The 27,787-nt window shown below is 40.8% G+C and overlaps 1 protein-coding gene across 2 annotated transcripts in view; it reads right to left on the bottom strand.

Annotated features, from left to right (window-relative positions):
• The window catches only part of ALKAL1 (ALK and LTK ligand 1), a 177,246-nt gene extending 150,577 nt beyond the window's left edge, over positions 1-26,669 (bottom strand). Inside the window, exons 1-2 of one of the 2 annotated variants that reach the window (XM_075316352.1) lie at positions 26,603-26,669; positions 24,256-24,551 (exon numbers count right to left, since the gene is read on the bottom strand). In XM_075316352.1, the coding sequence (XP_075172467.1) occupies positions 24,256-24,535 (280 nt within the window). In that variant the 5' untranslated portion in view covers positions 24,536-24,551; positions 26,603-26,669. Of the gene's footprint in view, positions 1-24,255; positions 24,785-26,602 lie in introns of those variants that run through there. The other variant, XM_075316353.1, reaches the window with a different exon arrangement.
• Positions 26,670-27,787: the final 1,118 nt, after the last annotated feature.

The raw sequence follows: 27,787 nt of genomic DNA, 5'->3' as shown, positions 1-27,787 counted from the left end.
CTTTTTCCAGCCTTTTCTGACTAATTAAGACCCTCCCCAAACTTGTGAACAGCACTCATACTTGGTCAACATGGGAAAGACAAAGGAGCATTCCAAGGCCATCAGAGACAAGATCGTGGAGGGTCACAAGGCTGGCAAGGGGTACAAAACCCTTTCCAAGGAGTTGGGCCTACCTGTCTCCACTGTTGGGAGCATCATCCGGAAGTGGAAGGCTTATGGAACTACTGTTAGCCTTCCACGGCCTGGACAGCCTTTGAAAGTTTCCACCCGTGCCGAGGCCAGGCTTGTCCGAAGAGTCAAGGCTAACCGAAGGACAACAAGGAAGGAGCTCCGGGAAGATCTCATGGCAGTGGGGACATTGGTTTCAGTCAATACCATAAGTAACGTACTCCACCGCAATGGTCTCCGTTCCAGACGAGCCCGTAAGGTACCTTTACTTTCAAAGCGTCATGTCAAGGCTCGTCTACAGTTTGCTCATGATCACTTGGAGGACTCTGAGACAGACTGGTTAAAGGTTCTCTGGTCTGATGAGACCAAGATCGAGATCTTTGGTGCCAACCACACACGTGACGTTTGGAGACTGGATGGCACTGCATACGACCCCAAGAATACCATCCCTACAGTCAATCATGGTGGTGGCAGCATCATGCTGTGGGGCTGTTTCTTAGCCAAGGGGCCTGGCCATCTGGTCCGCATCCATGGGAAGATGGATAGCACGGCCTACCTGGAGATTTTGGCCAAGAACCTCTGCTCCTCCATCAAGGATCTTAAGATGGGTCGTCATTTCATCTTCCAACAAGACAACGACCCAAATCACACAGCCAAGAAAACCAAGGCCTGGTTCAAGAGGGAAAAAGTCAAGGTGTTGCAGTGGCCTAGTCAGTCACCTGACCTTAACCCAATTGAAAACTTGTGGAAGGAGCTCAAGATTAAAGTCCACATGAGACACCCAAAGAACCTAGATAACTTGGAGAAGATCTGCATGGAGGAGTGGGCCAAGATAACTCCAGAGACCTGTGGCGGCTTGATCAGGTCTTATAAAAGACGATTATTAGCTGTAATTGCAAACAAGGGTTATTCCACAAAATATTAAACCTAGGGGTTGAATAATAATTGACCCACACTTTTATGTTGAAAATGTATTAAAATTTAACTGAGCAACATAACTTGTTGGTTTGTAAGATTTATGCATCTGTTAATAAATCCTGCTCTTGTTTGAAGTTTGCAGGCTCTAACTTATTTGCATCTTATCAAACCTGCTAAATCTGCAGAGGGTTGAATACTACTTGTACATTAAAGATACCATCGACCTCTCTGAAATACGTGATTCCGGAGAAACTTCTGACAGTTCCTCTCACTAATGAGGCAGCAGTTACTCCGGACTCCATTTGGGCTTTGTTCAGCGGTGTCCATGTTTTAACAAATGAACAAAACTGCTGTTGACCGCACTTTTGTGCACACCTAAAAAGATGAAATGAAAGATGGACATCGTAAGACCACAGACCAGATGGGAGGTCAAAGTGACTCCATCTGGCTCATTAAAATTAAATTTTCATTGGAAATTTGGTCTACATTATGTTTTTCAGAGATTTACACTTAATCACTGCTGTAAGCACTCAGCGTAGTGCACAGGATAACTGTGAGCCCAAATTATTGCGATGTTTGAGAGGCAAAAAGAACAAATCAACAGCATTTGAGGAGATGGCTTTATTATTATTTTTATGCTGTTCACCTTGCAGCATAAGTGATAGGGCGGCTTTATTTCTCAAGTCAGTACGATTACAGCAATACCACATTTATATAGTTTTTTAGGTTACTTACTATCACACTAAAAAATGTTTTTTAACACACAAAGTTTTATGCATCACTAAATTTTTAAGGCTATAGTTTTTTTTTATTTTTTGTTTTTTATGTTCTGCCACTTTTACACCATAAAAACTATTTAAAAAAAAATATTTGCATTGCTGTATTCTGAGGGCTATAGCTTTTTTTTATTTTTCTGGTGATGTAGCTGTATAGTGCTTCGTTTTTTTGTGGGGCAAGATGACATTTTTATTTACATATGACTTTTTGATCACATTTTATTACACTTTTTTTTCAACTGTATGATAACAAGACAGTTTTTGGTACTTTTTTTCTTACAGTGTTCACTGAAGATGTTAAATAGTATGACAGTTTTATAGATCAGTTTGTTCCGTATGCGGCGATACCAAATGTGTGTACTTTGTAAATTTTTGTTTTTGCACAACTATACATATTTATTGGTATAATATATATTTTTTTTGTTCTTTAATTTCTGATTTTGTTTAAATATTTTTCCACTTTTTTTTTCCACTTTTTTACTTAGTCCTTTATGGTAAATTATCTTTTATTGTTCTGGTCGCTGGAATAATGTAATGCAATGCAGAAGCATTGTAATACATTATTCTTGGCAGTTTTATACTGACACAAGTGTCTTAGACCCTTTTTCTGGCATAGTCTAAAGGCCCCGTTACACGCAACAACGTATATAACGATATATCGCCGGGGTTACGGATTCCGTGACGCATATCCGGCGTCGTTAGCGACGTCGATGTGTGTAACACCTCCGAGCGAGTGTTAACGATCAAAAATACTCACCTTATCGTTGATCGTTGTCACGTCATTCATTTTCATAAAATCATTGCTGTTGCAGGACGCTGGTTGTTCGTCGTTCCTGCGGCAGCACACATCGCTATGTGTGACACCGCAGGAACGAGGAACATCACTGTACCTGCGGCTGCCCACAATGAGGAAGAGAGGAGGTGGGCAGGATGTTTGGCCCGCTCATCTCCGCCCCTCCGCTTCTATTGGGCGGCCGCTTAGTGACGCCGCTGTTACGCCGCACGAACCGCCCCCTTAGAAAGGAGGCGGTTCGCCGACAACAGCGACGTCGCTAGGAAGGTAAGCATAGTGTGACGGGTCCTAACGATGTTGTGCGCCACGGGCAGCGATTTGCCCGTGACGCACAACCGACGGGGACTGGTGTTTTTACCAGCGACATCGCTAGCGATGTCGCTGCGTGTAAAGCGGTCATAAGACACTTGCCGTAGCTGGCTGACCTGGAGATGACAACCTTGGATTGCCATGGCAATGATTGTGCCCCCATGATCACCTTGCAGGAGTTTCCAATCGCATTGGGGAGGGAGCGCTCTCCCTCTGCTAGCCCTTAAATGCTGCGATCACAAGGCTATAACTTACACCGAGCTCCCAGTGGTGATCATGCATGCACAGTCCTGTGGTCATGTGATTGCCATGAAGTAAGCTTATGTCATAGGTTCTGAAACCCTATCTGACCATGACGAAAACCTGCTTCAAAGATCGTGAAGGGGTTAAGCAGTCACATGCTAGTGGACACAATACTTTGTGGTTTTCTAATGGGGCACAATTCAACTATAGGGATAAAAATGGAAGTCTCTCAAACACATCAAATGCCTCTTATTTGTATAAAAATACATTTCTTGATATTTGTAAAGCCCAAATTCCAATAACAGTGATCAAAGCAACTGCTAGCATAACTTACTCTACCTAACAGAGTTGGTGGTGTCCATCTATCTGTTTCAGGGTCACTCTTTAGCAATGGGGTTTTTTCATTCACATACATCTGGTCAATTAGGCCCCTGATAATCCCTGTACACAGTGCTATCATGGCGCATGTCTTGATGTCATGACGTTGCAATGGATGTTGCCCAAGTCCTACCTAGAGGCATGTTGTGATGTTAATAATAATAATCTTTATTTCTATAGCACCAACATATTCCACAGCGCTTTACAATTCAGGAGGATCATATACAAACAAGTAACAGTTATAGAATTATTCCTACCAGTTTTATACTGACACAAGTGTCTTAGACCCTTTTTCTGGCATAGTCTAAAGGCCCCGTTACACGCAACAACGTATCTATCGCTGGGGTCACAGATTCCGTGATGCACATCCGGCGTTGTTAGCGACGTCGATGTGTGTAACACCTCCGAGTGAGTGTTAACGATCAAAAATACTCACCTTATCGTTGATCGTTGACACGATGTTACATTGTGCGTCACAATTTCATTGTTAAATTCAGCAAAATGGAGGTCAGATGGCCACTATTTTGCTGATTTGAAAAATATCTGCATTCTGGAGAATGCAATTTCTGTAGAATTCAAAGAAAATTCAATAACGAAAAAATTCACTCTTCTCTGTTCTCTGTCTTTATTAAAAACAAAATTTGTATTCTTGCAATTTTCACACTGATCACTAGGATTGTTTTTTTACGGTCATACTTCCTGTCCTTCCAGAAGACTCCTTTTCAGAGACAGGATTAAAATGACAAGTAACACCCTATACACAGCTGATCTTCCAATCCCAATAAGTGATGTTACAGCTGATCCGGCTCCCCTCCCTTCACAGTGACCTCTTTAGATGCTTCAGGACACATGATAAGGTTTCTATTTTAAATTTAACATTTTTATTTTTAATAAAGATTGTAATGTGAAAAAAAAAACATTGCCAAACTTTTTTTAGGGAGAGAGCAATCCCCAGTGGTTGGTGCTTGCCTATCCAACTGGGAAACACATGATATCCCGCAGATCAGATAAAATAAAATTTTAATGATATTATAAAAACTGCACAATGGTTTTCAGCTGTGAGGCCTTCTTCAGGTATGATAAGGCTCTGAAAAACATTGTACAATTTTTATAATATTACTAAAATTATTTTATCTGATCTGCGAGATATCATGTGTTTCTCCACCAGATAATCCACCCATTCACACTACGAATACAGCAGATGCCAGCTACCGGGGATTGCTTTCTCCCTATTCTCTACTCAAAACCCACTGGAGGATTCCTACAGGTCACCGGACTGCAGTCACTGGTTCTCAGCGTGTGTGCAACAATACCACAATATATTCTTATATTCCAACTAATTGGTAAGTGCAAAACCAACCTCTCACCCATCGTTTATTACTAGGGATGACTGAATATCTCAAATATTCGCCTTCGCGAATATTTTCCGAATAGGTTGCCGCTATTCGACTATTTACGAATATTCGATGCGCAATGTAAGTCTATGGGAATCCCGAATAATAACTATTCGGAACTATTCAGGCTTCCTATAGACTTACATTGCACATCGAATATTCGCATAGTGGTGTACTATTCGTCGGATATTCGCAAAGCCGAATAATTGAGGTATTCGATCATCCCTATTTATTACCTATTGCTACACTCAGATAAGCACCACTTTTTTTCAACTCTTATCTGAGGGGGTTTTATCCAGCAAACATTTTTGGATGTAGTATTTCCCTCCCCTCGGAATGCTATGGCTAGCTATATGTGGGCAGAGTGCTAAACTGCCCAAACATTGACTTCCAATGGGGTTCGGCTCCGGGATCAAGTTCAAGTCAAGTCCGGGTCCTGAACTGAACTTTATCTAAAGTCCCGCTGAACTTGGCTAACCCGAACTTCCACGGGTCCGCTCATCTCTACACTTAAGAACTACCTCTAAGTGGAAAGCATTTCTTTCACTTCAGCTTACTCAGGACTCAATATAGTCCTCAAAACATTTCTCAGAATAGTTTAGCCATCACTCCACATTCTTGTTGTAGATTAGGTTGAACATTTAATCTGCCACAGCATATACAGAATAACATAGTCTGCCACCTGGACAGGAACGGTAACATTAGTAAATGAGGAAAATGCCAATGTTCTCACTGATCTTTTCCTCTAAATAATAGTGTGAATTAGAAAGATATTCAGGCACGAAAACTTAAGACATAAAGCAGTTTGTGCTATTTTTGGACATATTTCCACTATGAAAAGAAGCCATTTTCTACAGTAGACACATGCTAATACAAAATATTGATTTTTTTTTTCCAACACTTACAAATGATATTAAGATTTGATGTACTATTTTTTTTTTGTTGATATTACCACATAAAATAATTACTGTGGTCTTACAGTCATTTCCTTTTACTGTGACCACAACACAGCCACAATTGTTTGTGGCTTGTATGATATATTGCAAAACTTCCCAGGGGTGGAAGTGCTATGTGAGTCAGAGAATACTCAGGCATGCGATGGTATGGCACAAACAGTACCAAGAGCCCTCTCAAAAATATTCATAGCATATTTGCTTATGTTTGTAAATCTATGACTTTTTTCAAATAATCTGAAATGCAAGGCATTGGGCACATTACTCCAGGATGTGGCACAAGGATGGGGCACATTACCACAGGGCACAAGTATGGGCACATTACTTCAAGGTGGGCATATTAAATCCCCAAAAAGAACCACTCTATAAAAATCACAAGGTATCTCCAGAATGATCTATAAAGAACCTAAGAGGAAGGCGGAGCACCAAATCATTCAAGTGCAGTAAAGAACTGACGACAACAGCATCGGCCCCATGCACTGGCCGCAATCACTGAGGGGGTCTATGTGCCTGTGGTCCATAAGAAGCAAGTAAGAGGACACCGCAGGAACGGAGGACAGGTGAGGATATGTTTTTTGTGTGTATGTGAAAAATAGTATAATAGAGAACAATAAGGGGACCGGAATGAGGACATTACTAAAGGATGGGCACATTACTACAGGGCACAAGCATGGGCACATTACTACAGGATGGGGCACAAGGATGGGCACATTACTACAAGGGGGGGACAAGGGTGAGCATATTACTACAAGGGAGGATAATGAACAAGGGGGCACAATGATGGGCACATTACTACAGGATGAGGCAAAAGGATGGGGCATTTTATTCCTGGATGGGGCACAAGGATGGGGCACATTACTACAGGATGAGGCACAAGGATGGGGAATATTACTACAGGGCACAAGGATGGGCACATTACTAGAAGGGGGCACAAAGATGAGCACATTACTATAGGATGGGAATATGACCACAAGGGAGCACAAGGATGGGCTCATTACTACAAGGGGGCACAAGGATAGGCACATTACTATAGGATGGGCATATTACTACAAGGAGGCACAAGGATGGGCACATTACATTTTATTGGAATCTATTTTTATTTTTGAAATTTACCAGTAGCTGGTGCACTTCCCACCCTATGCTTATACTTGAGTCAATAAGTCTTCCCATATATTTGTGGTAAAATTAGGGGTCTTGGCTATACTCGGGTCAGCGTATACTCGAGTATGTATGGTATGTCATTTGGTAATGGGACTCTGTAGTGATCATTCCTAATGCTATCATTTTAGGCTATGCCTCTTTATTCTTGTTGTTTCTTTATATAGGTGATATGCCCATATTCAGTATTATAGTATATATTCACAGTGTCACTTACATTAGATCAATGGTATACCTGTTTTATTTTCCCTAATTAGTTTATCTGTCTAAGGCTATGTGCGCACGTTGCGTAAATACATGCAGTTACGCTGCGCTTTGTAGCGCAGCGTAACTGCATGCGTCCTGCGTCCCCTGCACAGTCTATGGAGATTGTGCAGGGGCCGTGCGCACGTGGCGTTTTAGAGCGCATCGCTTCGGCTACTGCCGAAGCACTGCGTAAAAAGAAGTGACATGTCACTTCTTTCCTGCGCTTTGCCGGCAGCTCCTGCTCTGTCTATGGCAGGAGCTGCAGGCAGAGTGCATGGAATCGGCTTCACTACGGACATTTCTGCAGCAATTTAAAGCGCACATGTGCTCTTCAGATCGTTGCAGAAATTTCTGCAGTGAACTGTACGCAACGTGCGCACATAGCCTAAGCATTAATTAAATCTTAAAGGTTGGCATAATGGGAGATGATTCATTTGTTAATGGATTGCCTCACGAGAAAACTACTTTTTAGCGCTCACTCACATAAATGTATAAATCGGAAAAGTAGGGAAATTATCGCATTGCACTCAGACCAATGTTATTCCATGAGGCAGAGCAGATCCGAGATTTTTCTCTCACCTGTATTCGACATGACAAAAAAAATTGCAGCATGCAGTGGGTGGATGCATAAACCGGAAGAGACTTACCAATGGATTGCAAGTGCAACACAAAAAAGCTACAGCACATGGACTATCTGTACCTGTCTAATTTTTATGAATACATCACCATTTTGTGGCATAGGACACTGTAAATGATCCCGTAAATAATTGTAGAATAATAGTTGCTGAGAGAAAAGACATATTGCATATAGATGGCATACGCAAGTCATACGGCTGGCATATGGATGCTAAATGAGCAAAAATCGCAGACTCGCATAGCACTAGTGTAATGCTTGGCACTACCGAGTAGTGAGATGCTACTCACTAGGTGGTGCTGGATGAGAAGCTGAACACTATGTGATATAGGATGAAGTTAGTAACTAGATTGTGCTGGAAGCACTAGTGCACTGAGAAGCAGAGGGAGAGTCAGACTAGCCGGGATCAGTAACCAAGAGGACACATCAGAAAACAGGGAGTAGGCAGAAATAAGGTCAAGATACAGGCTGAGTGTCAGGCAACCAGGAGAGTACTATGGTATGCAAGGAGCAGGCGGGGACATGGTTAGGAGGAGGTCCAAGGTCAGAAGCCAAAAGGTAATAACAAGGTCCAGGGGAGCAGGCAGAGGAATGTCAATACAGTCCAGGTTCGAGTATCCGAGATCAAATAACAAGACACAACAGAAGCCAATCACTTACTGCAGAACAAGAAATATGACTGGCATCATTCCAGCTGAGCACGCTCTCTAATAAAGCAGAGCAATCACCTAGAATGAGGAGTATGTGAGCAAGCCCCTCCCAGCACCAGCGTAGGACCCGGTGTAGGGAAGCAATTAGTCCACAGGAGTGCAAGACAGCACAACATTAAGGCAAGTGCTCTGCGCTGAGAAACAGAAGAACACCGACTCCACAGGAGAACATAACAGAACGTCACAGCACAAAAGATGCACCGCAAATCATAACCATGACAACTAGCATGAAATATGGAATGTTTAATGGATTTCACTTGTCCTAGTATCCTGTATGAAAATAGGTTCAATTTTTTATACTCTCTGTGACCCCAACCTTAAAATAACCCTGAGTTGAGTTTCTTTCACCTCCAGTGATTAGCTATGTGGCCAAAGAATTCTTATCTAGACACAGATTTTGGCCAGACATGTAATATTAAATTCTGACCATTCAAATTAATGACTATTTAATTTGCATACTGGGTCTGCCAATGACGATGACACATGGAGGGAAGGCCAAAACATATACTGTACACTATGTTTAGTGTGGGCAGAGAAATGGAAAGAGGAAGAAGTCAAAAATACATACCAATCTGTATCCCCTCCCAGTTAACTATAGAAACTGTAGGGAGGTGGACTGGTTGCTGTTGCTTTATTTTTCCTGAATACATCAATTGCATTATTGTGATATCATGTGAATTGTGTCCTGCGTATTTGTAAATGATACAATATGTGAATTTTAATGTAATGTAGAAATGTAATGTGTTACAATGTTGTCATGTATATCATACAACACTTCTATATATAGTTGCCAGACAGTAGGGCAGGAAGTAGTTAAGTGTTGAGGGGTTACTTCACAGGGAGAGAGATGGTTACCTTGAAGAATGTGGTGAAGTCTCAGTGTGTGACAAAAACAAACCTATAGTCTGTAGTTTGTCAAGGCTGCATGAAGTGGGTGACCTACCGCAGCAAAAAGTAGAGAGGAGACCAAATTGGGATAGCATGCTCCTGAAGCATTGACCGAGACACATCATACAAGACAACGTTGGGTCTAGAGACAGATTTTCTAACTGAGTGACCACAACAGAAGAGTCCGGTGTCTCAGTTTAATGGCAAGGACCCAAGCCTAAAAGCTAACAGGTCAGGACGGATTGGTACATAAATAAAGTCAATTTTCCCGGGCAGAGTCTCCCCAAGTGTCTGAGAGCGCAAGGATCCTCTCTGACACTACTGGCAAGCATCTGGAGGCATAAGGTTCTACTCTGTCCTTAGTGATCAAAACCCCTGTACAAACTCTCTTATCGAGAAAATAGATGTAAAGCCATGAACAAGGAAGGTGATTGTCACGGATTAGACTGTTGCGCTGGGCTTTGTTGCGCTGGTGTAAGGGGGTAGATGGGCTGTCATGTTACCCCCTAAAGACACCAAATGCATTGATTTAAAGTAATGTGAATTGTGATTTGTTGTGTTTAAATGGGTTTGCTGGACATTGTAGAGTTAATGTTTGCCTGCATAATGTTGTGCATTGCCATGTGAAATGTACTCTGTGCTGTATAAAGTATGTGGCAATAGCATTATGAATAGCAGCGTTATAGGGATGTATAATATAAGGCATAGTAATGAATAAGATGTAGCAGTATTGATAAATGTAATGTATTAGGCTGAGGTGTAAAGCATAGCAGTGTTGGTAAGGTATTATAATGTTTGCATACAACTAGGTGAGAGGAAAGAGAACTTTGTTTTTACACACTTGTCTGGCTTCTTCATCCTGGGGATAAGGGGGTTGAATGCCATAAAGAGTGTGGCATGGTAGTAACCACACCACACAAACACACCCAGCAACCCCAATTGTCTGTAGCATGCAGAAAATCCAGCATTTGCCCATGGCTATGTGACGCCCTGGGCAAGCCAGGGGTCACAGGTCATCACACCACCACACCCTACACCCCAGTTAGGAACACCCAAGCTACCAAAATCCTTGTTGCCTTCCTCCAGGGGCTGATGTTCACACCAGGGGGTGGGCCAGGCGGTTGGCTCCGCCCACCGAGGAGTTCACAGCCCTGGAGGCGAGAAGAACCAGGCAGTTCAGTTAGGGAGGTGAAGGAGTAAACAGTAGAGTTCAGTTTAGGAAGTGAAAGTAGAAGGAAGTAGTAGTGGAGCTAAGGAGAAAAGCTGAAGTGACAGAAAAGTGACAGTAGTGAAGCCTGAAGTTGGTCCGGGTGTGTGCCCCGGACTGTGACAGCAAGGTCAGCAGACGGCGGTGATAGTCTGCAGGGGTGACTGCTCGGAGGTTGCTGGAAGGACCGCGGACAGGTAGTGGCCCGGCGGTCTGGAGCAGTATACGAGGAACAGTCAGCACCAGGGCAGGGGCCTTTCGGATCCCGGCAAGGCTAGGAGTCGCCATAATTTGCCAAATCCGTCAGTGAAGGGGATGTCTGTCTCCAAACAACCAAGTCCCGATTGAAGGCAACAGTCCGACCGCTACGGAGAGACACCGCCACCGCCAGGGCACCAGTTTCTCAGGGCCAGCGCCTGCGGGCAAAGTAGGGCTCCTCTGGCCCATATCCAAGCCGGGGAGCGGGTTACCGGTGGGAACCCATCGCAACCATCATCAACTTAGGTGCAGGACAGAGGGACCGTCACCTACTGGGGAAAGCAAGTGCAGCCGTCCGTGGGAACCGTCTTTCCAGCCGTGTGTTTTACCGAAAACTTTGTCAACGTCTCAGGCTGAGTGAGTTCCACAGTGCCGCAAGGCACAGCGCTGCCCCCGCGTCCCTGCACCCCTCCAAGCCCTGCATCACCCACCTAATCACTGGGCCCCGGGATCACCAACCCCTACCCACGGAGGGGCAACACAACAACTGGCTGCTCCATACCATCCTTCCCGGGATCCCCATACAGAGCAGCGGTGGTGTCAACAAATCACCACAACCATGGGTGGCATCACGGCCAATAACCAATCCCCCACACCCAAAACCCCCTTTCACTCGCGGGCGAGGAGCGCCGCTCGAGTCCCCGGGATCCGGCCAATCGCTCGAGCCACCGAGCAGCGGCAGGCTGCAGCAGCCGCGGCAGCCGGACCCGAGCAGCAGTGGGAGAGCGCGGCGTCCCCTCCTCCGCCCGCAACAGCTACCTCTCCACGCGATCTTACACTGGGACTCACAGGACCAGAAAGATCGAGAACTACCAAGATGGAGCTGGGAATGTTTCTGAGGATATGTTGTGTGTCTGCTACCTCGTGAGTAAAGTTGTTATGCAAGAACCGGTAAGTAAAGAGATTTTGTTGAAACTGAACTGGAAGTCTCCTTGGTCTCCTTGTGGAAGCGAGTCGTCATCTCATCCTTACCAGCCGAAACCACCAGTAACATACGGCATATACGAGTGTATAGCCCACGTGACACAAGTCCACACACCCAACCAGAACCATATCTTTCATGTAGCATCTGGAGCTAATCCCTCGCCCATGACTGCCGCCCTACTTCACGCTACAAAAGCATATAGTGAAGCTGATGAACACTGTATAGAACCTGTTATTATTAGTAGACCACATGTACTATGCTACTATTTTTGTAGAGGCTTCTTTTTTTTCACTTTTTGTATCTAGATAGTAAAATAACTAAAAACCAACTTCTCACAATGTGTTACGGTATTCTTTTTGGTGAACCATTTTGGTATTTATAGCATCACAAGTGCATTAGAGCCTTGGGATGTCTAAATCTTTCTTTAATTTATGATCTGCAGTTATTCTTAAGTATTTAACAGGAATAAATCATATGGCTTTGATAAATGAGCACATTTTGTTTGCACTACTGAAGTCTAATCCATATGACATATACTGTATTTTACAAATGATTCATAAATGACTTCAAGCTTTAGAGTGTTAGGCATGTTATATTCACGTGTCTGGATGAGTAGACCCAGAAGACAAGTCATGTGAATAGCTCATTTGACTATCCAGGCTGGAGTGCATTGCCCTGTCAAGTGAGAGATGTGACTAGACTGCTTGTCTAGTGGTCAAATAGCACAGTTTTTGTGTATGTTAGCATATACAGTAGATGCGTATATACCATCAAATTCAAAACACAGACATATTGTGGCAGATGTATATTTAGGTGGAAAGATTTGGTGGTGTTTAGACAACCTTATTAATTTTAACAATATCTGTGACATGTTTAGACAGTTCATAAAAATAACTCCAAAACAGACAAGAGCTATATATGACCTGTTGTACATGTGCTTCAAAGTTTATAGGATTTTTTTTATATGAAAAAAACTCTAAATTTCTATAAAAATTACACAGCTTTGACTAACAAGACACAACCAAAATAGGTCACATCATGCCCCCAATGAAAAGTGAAAAGAGTTGTAAATTGCTTAAAAAATGGCACGATTAACAATCATTGAATCTACGAAGATTAATCTCTTACCGACATTGGACGTACTGAGTATGTTCTAGCTCATGTCGATATAATCATCACCGGCTGCTGCAGTGAGACGGTGGTGATCCTCCCACATGTCTGCTGACTTAAACAGCAGACATGTGTACCTCACAGGTGCAGGTGGATCTGCAATAAACCCGCACCAGTTAACTCCTTATCACATTTTGACAGCGCGATCTAAGGACGCCGATCATGGGGAGCCGATAGTTGCCATGGTAGCACAGAGTCATGTGATGACTCCTGTCACTGTCATGACTCCCTTTCTGTTACAGCTGTCAGAAAGAGTAGTTGTAAGAGGAGAGCAGCATTTCAGCTGATCTAAGATGTGCAGCTTTGATCAGGAGAAATTAACAAGTGTTCAGATTGCTGATCCTTATAGCCCCCCTAGGGGGACTAGTAAAATAAATAAAAAAAAGTAAAAAAAAGTTTTAAAAAAATAAAAAAAACTAAAAGTTCAAACCACCCACATTTGTTCCAGTGAAAATTAAAGGGTTAAAAAAATAAAAAATATTCACATATTTGGGATCACCGCATTCAAAAATACCTGATCTATCAAAATATAAAATCAATTAATCTGATCAGTAAACGGCGTAGCAGCAAAAATATTCCAAACGCCAAAATTACATTTTTTTGGTCGTCGCAAAATGCAATAATAGGCGAACAAAACATAGCATCTGCACAAAAATGCTACCATTAAAAGCTACAGCTCAAGATGCAAAAAACAAGCCATCACTGAGCCCGAGGACACGAAAAATGAGAACGCTACAAGGCAAAAAGTGCATCACTTTTTTTGGACAAACTTCTGAATTTTTTAACCCCTTATATAAAAGTAAACCTATACATATTTGGTGTCTACGAACTTTTACTGACCTGAGGCATCACACCCATACATCAGTTTTACCATACAGTGAACACGGTGAATAGAATAACCCCAAAACAATTGTGCAATCGCACTTTTTTTTGCAATTTTGGCGCACTTGGAATTTTTTTGTTGCTTTCTAGTACACTCTATGGTAAAACTCATGGTTTCATTTAAAAGTACAACTCGCTCTGCAAAAAACAAACCCTGATATGGCAATATTAACAGAAAAAAAAAAAAGTTATGGCTTTTGGAAGAATGGGAGCAAAAAACAAAAACGAAAAAATGGAAAATCTCAGGGGGGTGGAATTCACAGGAAAATTTTGTTCACAGCGAGTTATTGGATACAAACTGAATGTTCCTTGATAAGCTCATGGATCTATCTATAGGTCTTTCTATGTAAAAAAAATGAATAACCTCACTGCTGACCTATCTCACCAGCGTCCCAGCCTTCCGTTTGGGCTTCCAGGCCTCTTCTGTTCCCCTGCCCCCATTTTCTTCAGTCCCTTCCCTCCATGTTGTGGCTTCCTTTTTGGACTAAGCCTGTGACATGACTGCTCTGACTAGGCAACAGGCCTCGTAACGTAACGTTGTGATGTCACGACAAGCGCTGCAGTGTTGTGGAAGCCACAGCATAGAGTGAAGCGAACAAAGAGGATAAGGAGGCAAAAGAAGAAGAAAAGAAGAGGCGCGGAGATCCAGATGGGGCTGCAGTAGTAGGGATAAAGGTGAGTGGTGAGGTATTATTTCTTTTATTCAATTTTTTTTTATCTTTTGGGCTTATATGGATTAGGAAAATGGAGGCTGCTGCTGGTCTCCATTGTGCTAAATTTGTAGACTACTGAAATCTGTATACTGGGGAATACAATTTTTTTTTAATTCAAGGGGAATTCAATTCTGCTCAAATGACTGCTCTTCTTCAGTCACAACCGTTTGATAAAGATGGTTTCTGGCTGGGTCAGGAAGTGTCATGAAAAAATGTAAAAATAAAATTGAGAGATGATGAAGTAACAAATGATAACAATGCTGAATAGAAAAGTAAAAATTTGCTTTAGTCATCAAATATTTTAAAACACTGGTAACCTGTCTCCAGCGGCTGTGATTACCATACACAGCACTTTTTACAGCTCTTTATCAGTGCCTGGTTCACCCACAGTCCAATTATCCAAGGATCCAGTTAATACCGAAAATATTTCTGCATATTAGGGAATATAGTTGTTCTCTTAACTAAAGGCCACTTTACACGCAGTGACATCGCTAAAGCGATGTCGTTGGGGTCACGGAATTCGTGAAGCACATCCGTCCTCGCTAGCGATGTTGTTGCTTGTGAAACATACGAGCGACCGCTAATGAGCAAAAACACTCACCTTATCGTTGCTCGTTGACACGCTGTCCAGTTCCCAAATATCGTTGCTGCTACAGGTATGATGTTGTTTGTCGTTCCTGCAGCAGCACACATCGCTATATGTGACACCGCAGGAAGGAGGAACCTCACTTTACCTGCGGTCACCCGCAATGAGGAAGGAAGGGGGTGGGCGGGATGTTCATCCCGCTCATCTCCGCCCCTCCGCTTTGATTGGGTGGCCGCTTAGTGACGACACTGTGACGCTGAACGAACCGCCCCCTTAGAAAGGAGGCGGTTCGCCGGTCACAGCGACGTTGCTAGGCAGGTAAGTAGTGTGACGGGTCCGAGCAATGTTGTGCGCCATGGGCAGCGATTTGCCCGTGACGCACAACTGATGGGGGCAGGTATGCACGTTAGCGATCTCGCTAGCGAGATCGCAGCATGTAAAGCGGCCTTTAGCCTCCACAGTTTAAATACTTTCTATGAATTGTTATTTAAAGATAATTAAACACAATTCCAAGAAAATACAGTGTGTGGGGTGCACTAGACAAAGCAGTTTTTCTCTTATTAAAGGGAATCTGTCAGCAGGTTTTTACTTGCTCATCTGAGAGCAGCATGATGTAGGCAAGGAGATTCTGAATCTAAAGTTGCATCACTTAGATTAATGGGTGCTGCCATTCTGACACAATCTGAATTTTTAGCTTCAGACATGAAGCTGAGTCCGGGAAGCTGTCCCACCTGTCTATTGAGATTGTACATTGACAGTGAGGTGATAATCACAGCAGAATGCATGTCAGACTGTTGTAATAATAAGGGTCCTGCTGCTTTTACAAACATAACAAATAAAGAAAAGATCATACTGTGACAAGACAGGCCTCTCTGAATTTTCTGTGTAAACACTTACAACATGCTGGCTTCAGCTTACATACCAAAAACCCGCTGACAGATTCCATTTAAAGGGTAAGTATTGTAAAAATTACTGATACAAGGATAGCCTAGGAGGATAATTTCATGCGACATGTAACTGTCCTGATGTATTGACACCTCAATGAAGAAAAGAATGAATGAAGAATCACAAATGCATTTTTAAGTCCATGGAGTATAAAACAAAAAAGGCAACAAAAGCATAATAAACAGAACAGACTGCTACTGTAAATTTTGCTGTGGAAAATGTACAAAACAAACCCTTAATTGGTAAAGACAGCGTTTTCACACATTAGAACATGATCTTAAAATTCTAAATGTTGTAATCTTAGTGAAGGATTCGTTTTCTGTCCATCACTATCTTGTCATGTGTCAGATTCTGAGATTCGGGAAGTGAAGTTTTTATGAGGTGTTATGCCTTTTATGCTTGTTAGAATGATACCATTATTTACTTCCATGGCTCGTACAATTCAATGAACAGCATGCATAGTTGAGGTCAATTGCATGCATTTGTCTTATTTTCTTACTGACACACAACATGTGATTTCAATAGTTGTCTCCAGATGCTGGGCTCCAACAGATACTGTAGTGCCAAGATTTCCTCCACTGGATGATGCCATGCAGACACCACATTGGAGCGCACTGCATGACTATAGATTGTATTAATTAAGTAGCACCATCATATTCCGCAGCACTTTACAGCCCCATTGGGGCTCACAATCTAAATTCATGGCTTGGTGCTTGGCCTGTGCTAAATTCACACTGCTCTGCTAAGTGTATGAGGTCTAAGGCTGATGTACTATTGACCAAGTGATCTTTATATCACAAGCCATGCAAAGGTTAGCAGAAACAAGACGGGCAGATATTAGCTGTGAAGTGTATTTACTAGATCTACTGTTTACACAAAGGTTAATTGGGAAAGGGATGTTATTACAAGAAATATTTGTCTCCATTTATGCTTTTTTACACCAGAATATGTGGCTTTTGTTTCAAACCAAATCATTAAGTGAGCATCTTAATATTTAACAATCAAGGCAACATTCATTATTTTTAACCATTCATTTGGCAGCAAAGGGTATGTCTGGAAGTAAGTGTATGCATACTGTACAGCAGGTGTGCACGACATGCAGTCTGCGATGCCATTCTGTGCCGTCCCCTGCCAACGCTGACACCTTTGTTTTCCAGAGTTCTGAGAAACTATGTGGATAACTGTACTCATTGTGTGGTCATCTTGACTCCTTTATTTCGGGAGTTCTAAACAGAAGACCACCCTTGTCTATAATAGTGGGAGAACTAGAAATGAAAGCCCCCACTTATTAAAGAACATCACTGTTCTGCCTTCTGCATTCAATCCATGTTTTTCATTGTTTGCTTTGCTTTACACTAATGTTTCCTTTACCAGGGTGTACTTTAGCTTCCTCTAGTGACCAAAATTTATTAGCACCAGCTTTGTATTTCATGCTTCCTTCCTCCTCCCCCTTGCAGTGCATTTTGGGTAGGAAGCCTCCATTTCCTGATGACTCACAAACAGAGGACATTCTCCATTTTATCCCCTGTGTGATAGCATCATTGGTAAGAAAATATAAGTTTTTTGTTGCCATCTGTAGCTGTGAACTCTCACCATATTAGATAGCTGCATGTATTAAGTTAGGTTCAAGCTACCTTACATCTGTATGTATATTGTCAGGATCTGTATATAAGTACCCTGTTATATTATACATGTACTGACTGTACATATCTTATTATTCCAGTTCCACCTAACAAACATCTACTAATGTTCAATAAATACAGACTTCCTTCAAGCAGCAGTCTCCTTATTGCTATAGTGGATAAAAATTTAGCTGCCTGTCAATTTCATATGCCCCAGGGCCCATGTAGGGAGAACGGAACAATCACATATATAGTATTATTGAATTCCAATTCTCCATCATATTTTATATGACCCTTTGTGGTACAATCACAATATTTTTCATTAACATCAAAAACTTTGTGCATCTCGGTTGTGCATATTTTTAGAACCCAAACTAATCCCATCTATGTAAAGTCCTCATAGTGTTGAATACATCCATACCTTTGTGCAATAGCCATCATTCCCGGGTGTGGTGCAGGTGAAGTAAAGTCATAATTTTATGAAAGCTGGACTAGTGATCCTGATGTAAAAAGATCTAAAAAAAAAATTTCAAAAAATCTAAAAGATCTCAAGCATGTAAGAAAGTTGTGAAGAAGAGTGACCTGACAGTCAAAGAAGGCTGTTGGTGGATGGGGAAAGAACAAGATAGGCTGGAGAGCTGTACGTGCATGGCCAAATCACCTGCACTTGCATCTCATTTGTATAAAAATTTACCAATGGATTTCTCTAAAACAGAACCACAGACTTATAAAACTAAGGTCTGGACGTAATCAACATTACAGAGACTTCACATACATGACTTTAGTTTGGGTCTAAAAACCTGACAACATGTTCTCTGTAATGTATAAATTGTATGCAATTTCTCCAGTGAGGACCATAGGCAGCTAATATTGTATAATTTGACTCGAAACTTATTTAGGGGAATATTGAGATAACAATTTTCTAAGGAATTTAAGTATTACATAATTTTTTACATCTTTGGATTAAAAAAAATATTCAATGATGGATTTTCACGTTCAGGTGATTATCCCATCGTGGACATTTATAGCGTACACAAAGGTTATGCAATAAATGATCAATATATGTGGATGCACCTCTCAGCCCTGTAGTTATCTCAAGAACAAGGCTCAACTACATCCTAAGGAAGTGCAGCCAATCGGGCAAAAAAGTGCCAGATGGGACAACCCATTAACCCTAGAACGCATACCTGGGACCTTGCAGGCCTGCTAGGCTACTTGTTTTCTATGGTAGATTTCTATGGTTGCGCATTCTACGATTAAGCATCTTTTAAAACACTCAAACATATCTATTGAAAATATTTCATAAATACATACTTTAAAATTGAACATAGAATTTAGTGAAGATACATAGGCGAGCAAAAGGGTAACAATGTTTTGAACTTTGGACTTTTAGGCTCCATATCTCACTATCTGCTACAGCTTTGAGCATGAGACTACCTTCATTTTATAGGCAATCATCTTGGCTATCTCATACATAAACTTGACTTGCAACTTTTACACATACAACTAGTTATGTAGATGTAAAAAAAGCTTTTTCAGGAACAAAAATGGATGATTTTTGCATATGCTTACGCCTGTTTCACACATCTGTCAAACACAAACTATTCTTGAATTGCAAAACCCAACCTATTCGCTAGGTTCTCCCTACCTGACCTATCTGCATTATAAGTAGATATGTTGTAGTTAGCTCAGGTAAGGAACTGCCAGGGCTCCCGATGTGAGGCTTGTCCTTGTTTCACAGATGTAGGAAATGAGCCTTAAGGCTCTGTGCCCACGCTGTGTATTTGGTTACTGAAATTGCTGCCCCAAATCTGCATCTCTTGGCAGGAAAAATGCTGTGTTTTTGCTACTTGTTTTCTATGCGTTGCTTCCATACATTTTTTTATGCATTTGGGGTTGTGAAATATTGGCAAAAACTCTGAAAAAATTAACATGCTGCAGATTATTTTCTACTGCAAATCTGCAAGGAAAAAAACATGTACACAACACTTCAGAATTCTCATTTACTTTGCTGGCATAAGGAATTGCAAAACCGCATCCATAATGCAATAAAAACACATTGTATGTACACAGCCTAAAGTACCACTCCAGCATTTTTTTTTTTGTATTATTTCAGTGCTGGAGTGGTGCTTTAAATGTAAGTCCACTGCCCCCTTATCTTATACTCACCTTCCAGTGGCTACACCTTGTTTTAGTGTCACACTGGTCCCACAGAATCATCTTGTGACCTTAATTTTTGACTGGCTACAAGTCGAGGGACAATCATTCCGAAACATCGTGTCTGCAAATTGAGGTTCTGATCTGGCACAAATCATAGGTCATATGAAAAGGCTCATTAAAGGGCCACTTTTGACTTTTATGATTGCTACTTCCAATAAATGGAACTAGAGTTTGTCTTTTTCCTTCCTGATGGTAAAATTTGACTAGAAGTCAGAAGTTACTTCACAAGCACACAATACAACTCTATGAAAGCCAGAAGAAAGAAAGAATGAGGTGCTTATAGACTTTGTATTGAGTTGTGACCTCTAGTGTGCTTTATGAAACACTGGAGTTGCTGATAGGTCACATATCGTCAGAGACCAACTGTAGCGGCGGTGATAGAAAGTGAAGATGATGGAGGATGAGCATGAGACCGGGCACAGGGGACTTAGATTTATAGGGGTTGTCCATTACTTTTACACTGATAGTCTATCCTTAGGATAGGTCATCAATGTCTGATCGGCCGGGGTCCCCAAACCACCCCCAATCAACTATTCTCGGTGCTAGCGGTGGCAATATGCAGCTGAAAATGCTCAGTTCCAGAGCTGCTCCATCGTCTGATAGTGGCCGGGTACTGCACATCTACCTCCTATGAATTAGAAAGGGAAGCGGACGTGCAGTACCTGGATGTTGCAACTTTCAGAAGACTGAGCAGTGCCGGAAGTGAGTATTTCTGGAACAGCTGATCGGCGGTGGTGCGGGTGTTGGACCCCAGCCAATCAGACACTGATGACCTATCGTAAGGATAAGCCATCAATTTAAAAGTAGGGGACAACCCCTTTAAAGTATCACTCCAGCACTGAAATGAAAAAAAAAAGTTGGAGTGGTCCTTTAAACAACTTTTAAACAAGAGAATTTTGCATCACTAGAAAAACAGAATTGGGATTGATTGCAAAATACAGGAGAGTCTGAAATGCTTACATTGTAGCTTTCTCTATGATTCACTCCTGGTTTTGGCTTAAAAATACTGATGTAAATATTGCAATGGGAAATCAGTAGATATTATCTGTAAAGTAAATTAACATTGGATGTAGCTACTGAAATTGGCTAATTCACTAATTTTCTTCCTGGAAACCAACAATTCCAGACTCTTGACATAGATTAAGTACAGCTGGTAGCACTATGTTCATTCCCAATTCTCCATGTCTCACATTCTGAGATTAGGGTAGTAAACTTTTCATGAAGCATGATATGTCATTTGCTATGCTTATTAGTATGATAGCACGATGTGCTTCCATGCTTTACAGCTTAGACATACACAAGCTTAAGTAAAGTCAACTGCATGGATTTATAATGCCGGACGTACATTTTGACCGCTTGCATCACACTGACCTTGAAAAATTTTGGTCTGCACTTTATACATGGAGTAGCTGCCTTAGGCTAATCTTACACAAGTTTTTGACAATTCTGTTTTTTGGGGGGGGAGGAAGTTATCCAGTTTGGACAGCAAATCAATCCAACCGTATAGTTACATGAGATTTTTTTTTTTTTACTGGTCCAAACCTGGTGTGTGTTTGCCTTAGTAACTGGTTTCTTTCACTAGCATAACTAAACAAGTTAAGTAGAAAAAGAAAACTAGACATTACTACCAAAGAACAACTGAACGTATAGTTATGGGCAGAAGATGGCTCTTGTGGTGGCCTTTGCAAACAGTGTGAGCAAATGTTAGCTGAGGAAAAGGGCTTGGTAATTGATTTGGCGCTCTTAAGCGCTAAATTGGGATTTTACCAAGTGAAGCAAAAACTAGACCCGCGTTATTGGATTTTGATTCAAATCTACTGACTCGAGGGGGGATGTAATTTTAGCACAAAGGCTCCAATTCATCAAATCCGCTATGTTGCCCACCAGTCTCATTAGAGTATGGTGCGCCAAATTCATTAACAAATGTGACCTTCTTAGTGGATTTGCTGTTAGCTGACAGGCATTAGCATAAGAAGTTTACTTCACTTTTCAAAAAGTTGGAAAAGCTGGCATAAAAAAAACAAAAACCTGCAGTATTTTTTAGTATAAGTTGGACAAAAAATTGCAAAATTTCCAGCTCTTCTACGCTAGAAATCTGGTGTAAATTGCTCATTACGTCAAGCCCAAATGCTTCCTCACTATGCAATATCATTATTTTCCCCTGGATGGTCCAAAGACAAAACAGAAACCTGATCCATAAAAAACAGTCATCACTGAAAATCTGGGAAGCAATATATGTACGGGTAGAAAGTGTGGCTTTACAAACTGATGTCAAAGCTTGGAAAAGATATATCACATAACACAAAATCTTCCTAATATATAATTATTTTCTGATGCAAAATTTTAATAAGAAATCCCCTTTTGTACAAAATCAAGTTTAGAATGCTATTTAGTGTCTTGCGTGCATTAAGGGCTTGTTCACACATTTTTTTCTCGTATGCCTTTAGGCGTCCATCACACATGGTTTTGGTGTATTTAGAAATGTACTAAGCATGTCTTAGAAACTGCTCCAAAAACACAACACATTGGGTGCAGTCTTTGGATTAATCCGGACCATGTTATATTTTGGAAAAAATGATGCAGGTTAAGAACAAAATATTATTTTTCTTAATACCAACCAGATAATTTATTTGTATATTCTATGCCATGTGCAAATTTTCATCAGGAGAACCTATACCATATTGCTGAATATGGCACAACTATGGTAGGACAGAAAAATTTAAAGGGATTGTCCATGACTGGTAAAACATGACTGCCTCCGTTCAGAAGCAGTGCTACCCCTGACTATGAACTGTGTCTGATATTGCCACTCAGCTTTATTGGAGTGATTGTAGAAGAGCTATAAAACCATGCTGACCTATTTATCGTCAGGGGTGCCAATGTCCCTGAATGAAAGCTACCATATTTTTTTTATCCTGGAGAACCCCTTTAAGGACCTGTCATAGCTTACTACAACAGCAGAAAGGTGCCAGTTTAATCTTTTAAGTCCATTGCTCTACATGTGAATATAAAGTCGTCATCTATACTTCTAAAATTTGCAGAAAACCAGAGCAATTGCCTTTAAAAAGGGACTTCATACTCTATTTTTAACAAATCTTTAAAAAAAAAAAAACAAAAAAACATCACTAACAACCTGAAGACCTGACCAAACACTTTGTTCAGCCTTAAAATGGAAAAAAATCCAATACAAGACACACTGATTTGTTTTTGATTGAGGTCAACAAATTCCATGAAAACGATGCCCCTTAAGTTTCACAAAAAAACCACACCATACAAAAATGCCATAAAAAGCACAAATCCATCAGTTAAAATGCATGGTGTACATAGAGATTTGCATTTCCATTCACTCACTGACAACATTTCATTGCTGAATTTTCTAAACTTTAAAAAAAAAATGTACCGGTCCTGACGTAAAGTGTTAATAGACATGACGAATGGATTTCATGCAGAAAACCATTGCCAAACTGATATGAGCAACTTAAAAAATGATGCTTTTATATGGAGCATTTCAGAAAGTGTCAGATTCACAGGATTCCTGGAAGAGATGACACTATTATGTCCCTTTTATGCAGATTTATGCCTTTGTTTATTCATGTTGCGATGCGACAAACAAGTGTGAATTGTAATGTTGCATCAATACTTATTGAAATATCATAAGACTTGTTTGATAACATCCTGCTGGAAGAACTTCAAAAGAATTGTTGGGAAATAACCTCCTAGTTTTGATCATTTGCTCTATAATGTCCCTTCAGAACTGTGAGAACTTCATTGTTTCCTGACTTATTCCAGGAGGTAAACATTTCCACATTTACTGTGACAAGATGAACCATAATACCTGAAAGACACAATCACTCCTGCACCAGAGACATGAGAACTCCTGTACTATGCAATAACCTGGAATTGTCCTATTTCTCTTATGGGCAGATGACAGAATGGGGTCTTTCCCTGGGAATATGCCCTCACTGTAATTATCAGGACACTCTGCAGTGTGAAGATAGAGCAGAGATGAACCCAACCTGATATCAGCATGAAATCCCCTCTAAAGCGATTACAGGAGGGAGATAAAACTACTGGATGGATTATACTGCATACACTTGGTGATTATCCTGGGTATGAATGGAAGGGGCAGAGATCAGGACCCTCAGGGACGGTCACCTACCTGAAGGTCTCTTGCTGCTTGTCTTTGGAGAAGTCCTCTCCCTAGAGGACAGCCTGTGGTGGCCACCATGCTCTGCAGAGTAAGCAGTCCCCTCGCTGTACCGCCTTGTAATGACTTTGCCACTCTCTCTGCTAGTGCTACTGTCCCCAATGACCTGCACAATCAGATCTAGAAGAGTTCTTCTCTCTCTTGCCTGCGCTTCACTGATGCCATGAACAGTCGAGGTGACCAGCAGTAAGGAGATGGCCAGTACTGCCTGCCATTTCCTCGCCCTCTGCATCTCTCCCTTTGCGATCCTGGGGAAGAGAGAGGGAGGGAGACAAGAGTTACACATGCTAGCTGCTGCCCTCTCTCATCTTCGGGCTGCACATGGTTATCTTGGCCAGCACAGGACTCCTGGAAGATCCTGGGAAGAACTTCTACAAGGGTGCTGAAGAAATGCAAAAGGCAAAGCGCAGGAGGCTCAGGAGCTGCTGCTGATAACTACTGCTAACTTCCCATTAATGATCCCACAATCTGGACTCATCTCTTTCCCCAACTGTTATAATCAGCAGCCGAGCACACACTCCTCCTCACAGGGCACAGCAACTAATAGCAGCATGTCACTGACTAGCCTCCCTAATTGAGTGGCCAGACTCCCCACCCTCCAGGCTGCCTCTCATCCCACATCTTCCAGGGCACATTTATAGCTTCGGATTAGAAAAGGTATTAACAATGCAGCACAGATGATACAATCCTGGCTTTGTTTGGGATTTACTTCGTTTTCTTCTGTCATTATTGCTGGGTTTATCAAGACAAAACTGCAAGTCACAAAGTCTGCAAGAGACCCAATCCAAAAAACAGCTGGATGTGACATACCCAGATGTGTATACACAATGTATACCTGCTGCACTGTAAGGAGGAGCACAATACATAGTCACTACAGGCAAAGCACCTTACAATCCCGAAACACATGAGATATATATATATATATATATATATATATATATATACATACACATACATTAGAGCCAAAGCACATTGCAAACCTGATACACACACACACACACACACACACACATATCACACACACATGTATATATATGTACGTGTGTGTGTGTGTGTGTGTGTGTGTGTGTATCAGGTTTGCAATGTGCTTTAGCTCAAAGGTATATATATATATATATATATATATATATATATATATATATATATATATATATATATATATATATATATATCCACATATATATATAGATAGATAGATAGATAGATAGATAGATATAGATATCTGTATCTCTTTATATACATACACATTCTTTTTGTTTCTGGGCTGAAGTTACATAGAGGGACTTTATTTATATATATATATATATATATATATATATATATATATTACACATTTTCTTTGCTTCAGGATTGAAGTTATGTGTGTAGTATAGATAGATGGATAGATGATAGATATATAGATAGATAGATAGATAGATAGATAATGGATAGATAGATAATGGATAGATAGATAGATAGAGGGATAGATAGATAAATAGATAGATCGATAATTGATAGATAGATTGATAGATAGATAGAGGGATAGATAGATAAATAGATAGATGGATAATGGATAGATAGATAGATAGATGGATAGATAGATAGAGGGATAGATAGATAATGGATAGATAGATGGAAGATAGATAGATAGAGGGATAGATAGATAATGGATAGATAGATAGATAGAGGGATAGATAGATAAATAGATAGATGGATAATGGATAGATAGATGGATAGATAGATAGATAGATAGAGGGATAGATAGATAATGGATAGATAGATAGATGGATAGATAGATAGATAGAGGGATAGATAGATAATGGATAGATAGAGGGATAGATAGATAGATAGATAGATAGAAAGATGGATAGATAAATAGATAGATAGATAATAGATAAATAGATAGATAGATTGTTTCAGGATTGAAGATAGGAGCTAGCATGAAGTTAGATGTCTTAAACCAGGGGTAGGTCATATGTGCATATAGAGTGGGGTACTATAAGTTCCACCATGACTGAACTTTCCCAATGCACTTACACATACTGTATATTCCATGTGTACATAACACATACAATAGCTCGTGTCTGTAAACTAATCAAAGAAGAGTGAAGACTGGATTATATAATTTATGTGCATCATTAGAGTATAAACATATTCAGCATAATTTATAGCTGTATATAATCTAACATGTAGACAGTACATTGTGTTGTATATGTTACATAAGACATAACATTAAAGCTGTACATACTAAACAGTATAGTACTAGGAAAAGAAGAAAGAAAAGTCATGTATGAAGATAGCAGATATTCCAGTGACTTACCCTTGGTAAACTGGACTTATTCCCAACACTGATGGAAGATGTGCAGGTCGGCCAAGTGCAGACAGGTTACAATAAGAGCATGTTTGGAAATCCATACACCTGTCTTATATATACTTTCTCTAGGTGGCTGCTCAAGCTAATAGTATTGACTTTAGGTGGGTGGCAGGTAATGAAAACATCTTTGGTAATTCATTCTTTGAGTCACCATGGCTCTTCCTGGCATACAGTATCACCACCCCCTCCCCATGGATAGCAATTGAGAGCCATTTATTAGACTGACTCAGATATATTTGTGAATTAGATTCTCCCTTTAGATCAGGAAGTGCCTGTTAATAAAGCTGACAGCATCAGACAGAATTAAGGACTTATGGGGATTCACTGAGAATGACAACACAAGAGGAAAGAAAATGTATCCTTCCCCTGAGACTTTTTGAAAAATGCAGACAAGTTCTACCTATTCCCATTTAAACAAAAAGACCCAAGACAATATACCTCCCCGCTGATAACGAGACGAGCTGACTAATGTTGTGTTAGGTTACATCTACGCCTTAGATTAAGCCATTATTAATTTAGTGGAAGCTTAATTGCAATTATTGATTTATGATTTTATAAACAAAATGTAATTGAAAAGCGTGATCTAACAGCAAAAATGATCCACTAGTGGTAATCATTGCTGGTAAGGATATATATATAATTGTTAATATTATTTAATTATAACTCCTTAAATGGATTGTCTGAATTGATAAAGAATGGTCTACAGACAAGATCTGCTTTAACATTACCAAGCAAGTAATTTAAAGGGAACCTGTCAGACTATTTATAATTATGGCACTTGTGGTATGACTGTGTAGGCGCTTGTACCCAAATAAGAATGATCTTTTTTTTAGTGATCCAATGAGGCAGTCATGAGAAATCGAGCATAGAAATATGGCTGAAAGGGCACTCTGGGCATGGCAATGCATTTGTGCTACTTCTTCTATGTGCGTTGAAGTGCCCCAAGGCACTTAAAGCGCACCAATCACCAGGATTTTCATATATAACCTAAAGGTTATCAGGCTGATTCTCTACATACCTGTAGTGGTCAGCTCAGATGTTTAGGTTTTGAAATCCAAAAAAGTAAACTTTATAAAATTAGCAGCTTGTTGAGTGACAGTTGCACTGGAGCAGATAATATATTCATAGTTA

This window comes from Anomaloglossus baeobatrachus, chromosome 6 (assembly GCF_048569485.1).
Source record: "Anomaloglossus baeobatrachus isolate aAnoBae1 chromosome 6, aAnoBae1.hap1, whole genome shotgun sequence".
In the NCBI taxonomy this organism is placed as follows: domain Eukaryota; kingdom Metazoa; phylum Chordata; class Amphibia; order Anura; family Aromobatidae; genus Anomaloglossus; species Anomaloglossus baeobatrachus.
Note: the sequence above shows the minus strand (reverse complement) of the source record. Positions and strands in the feature narration are given on the sequence as shown.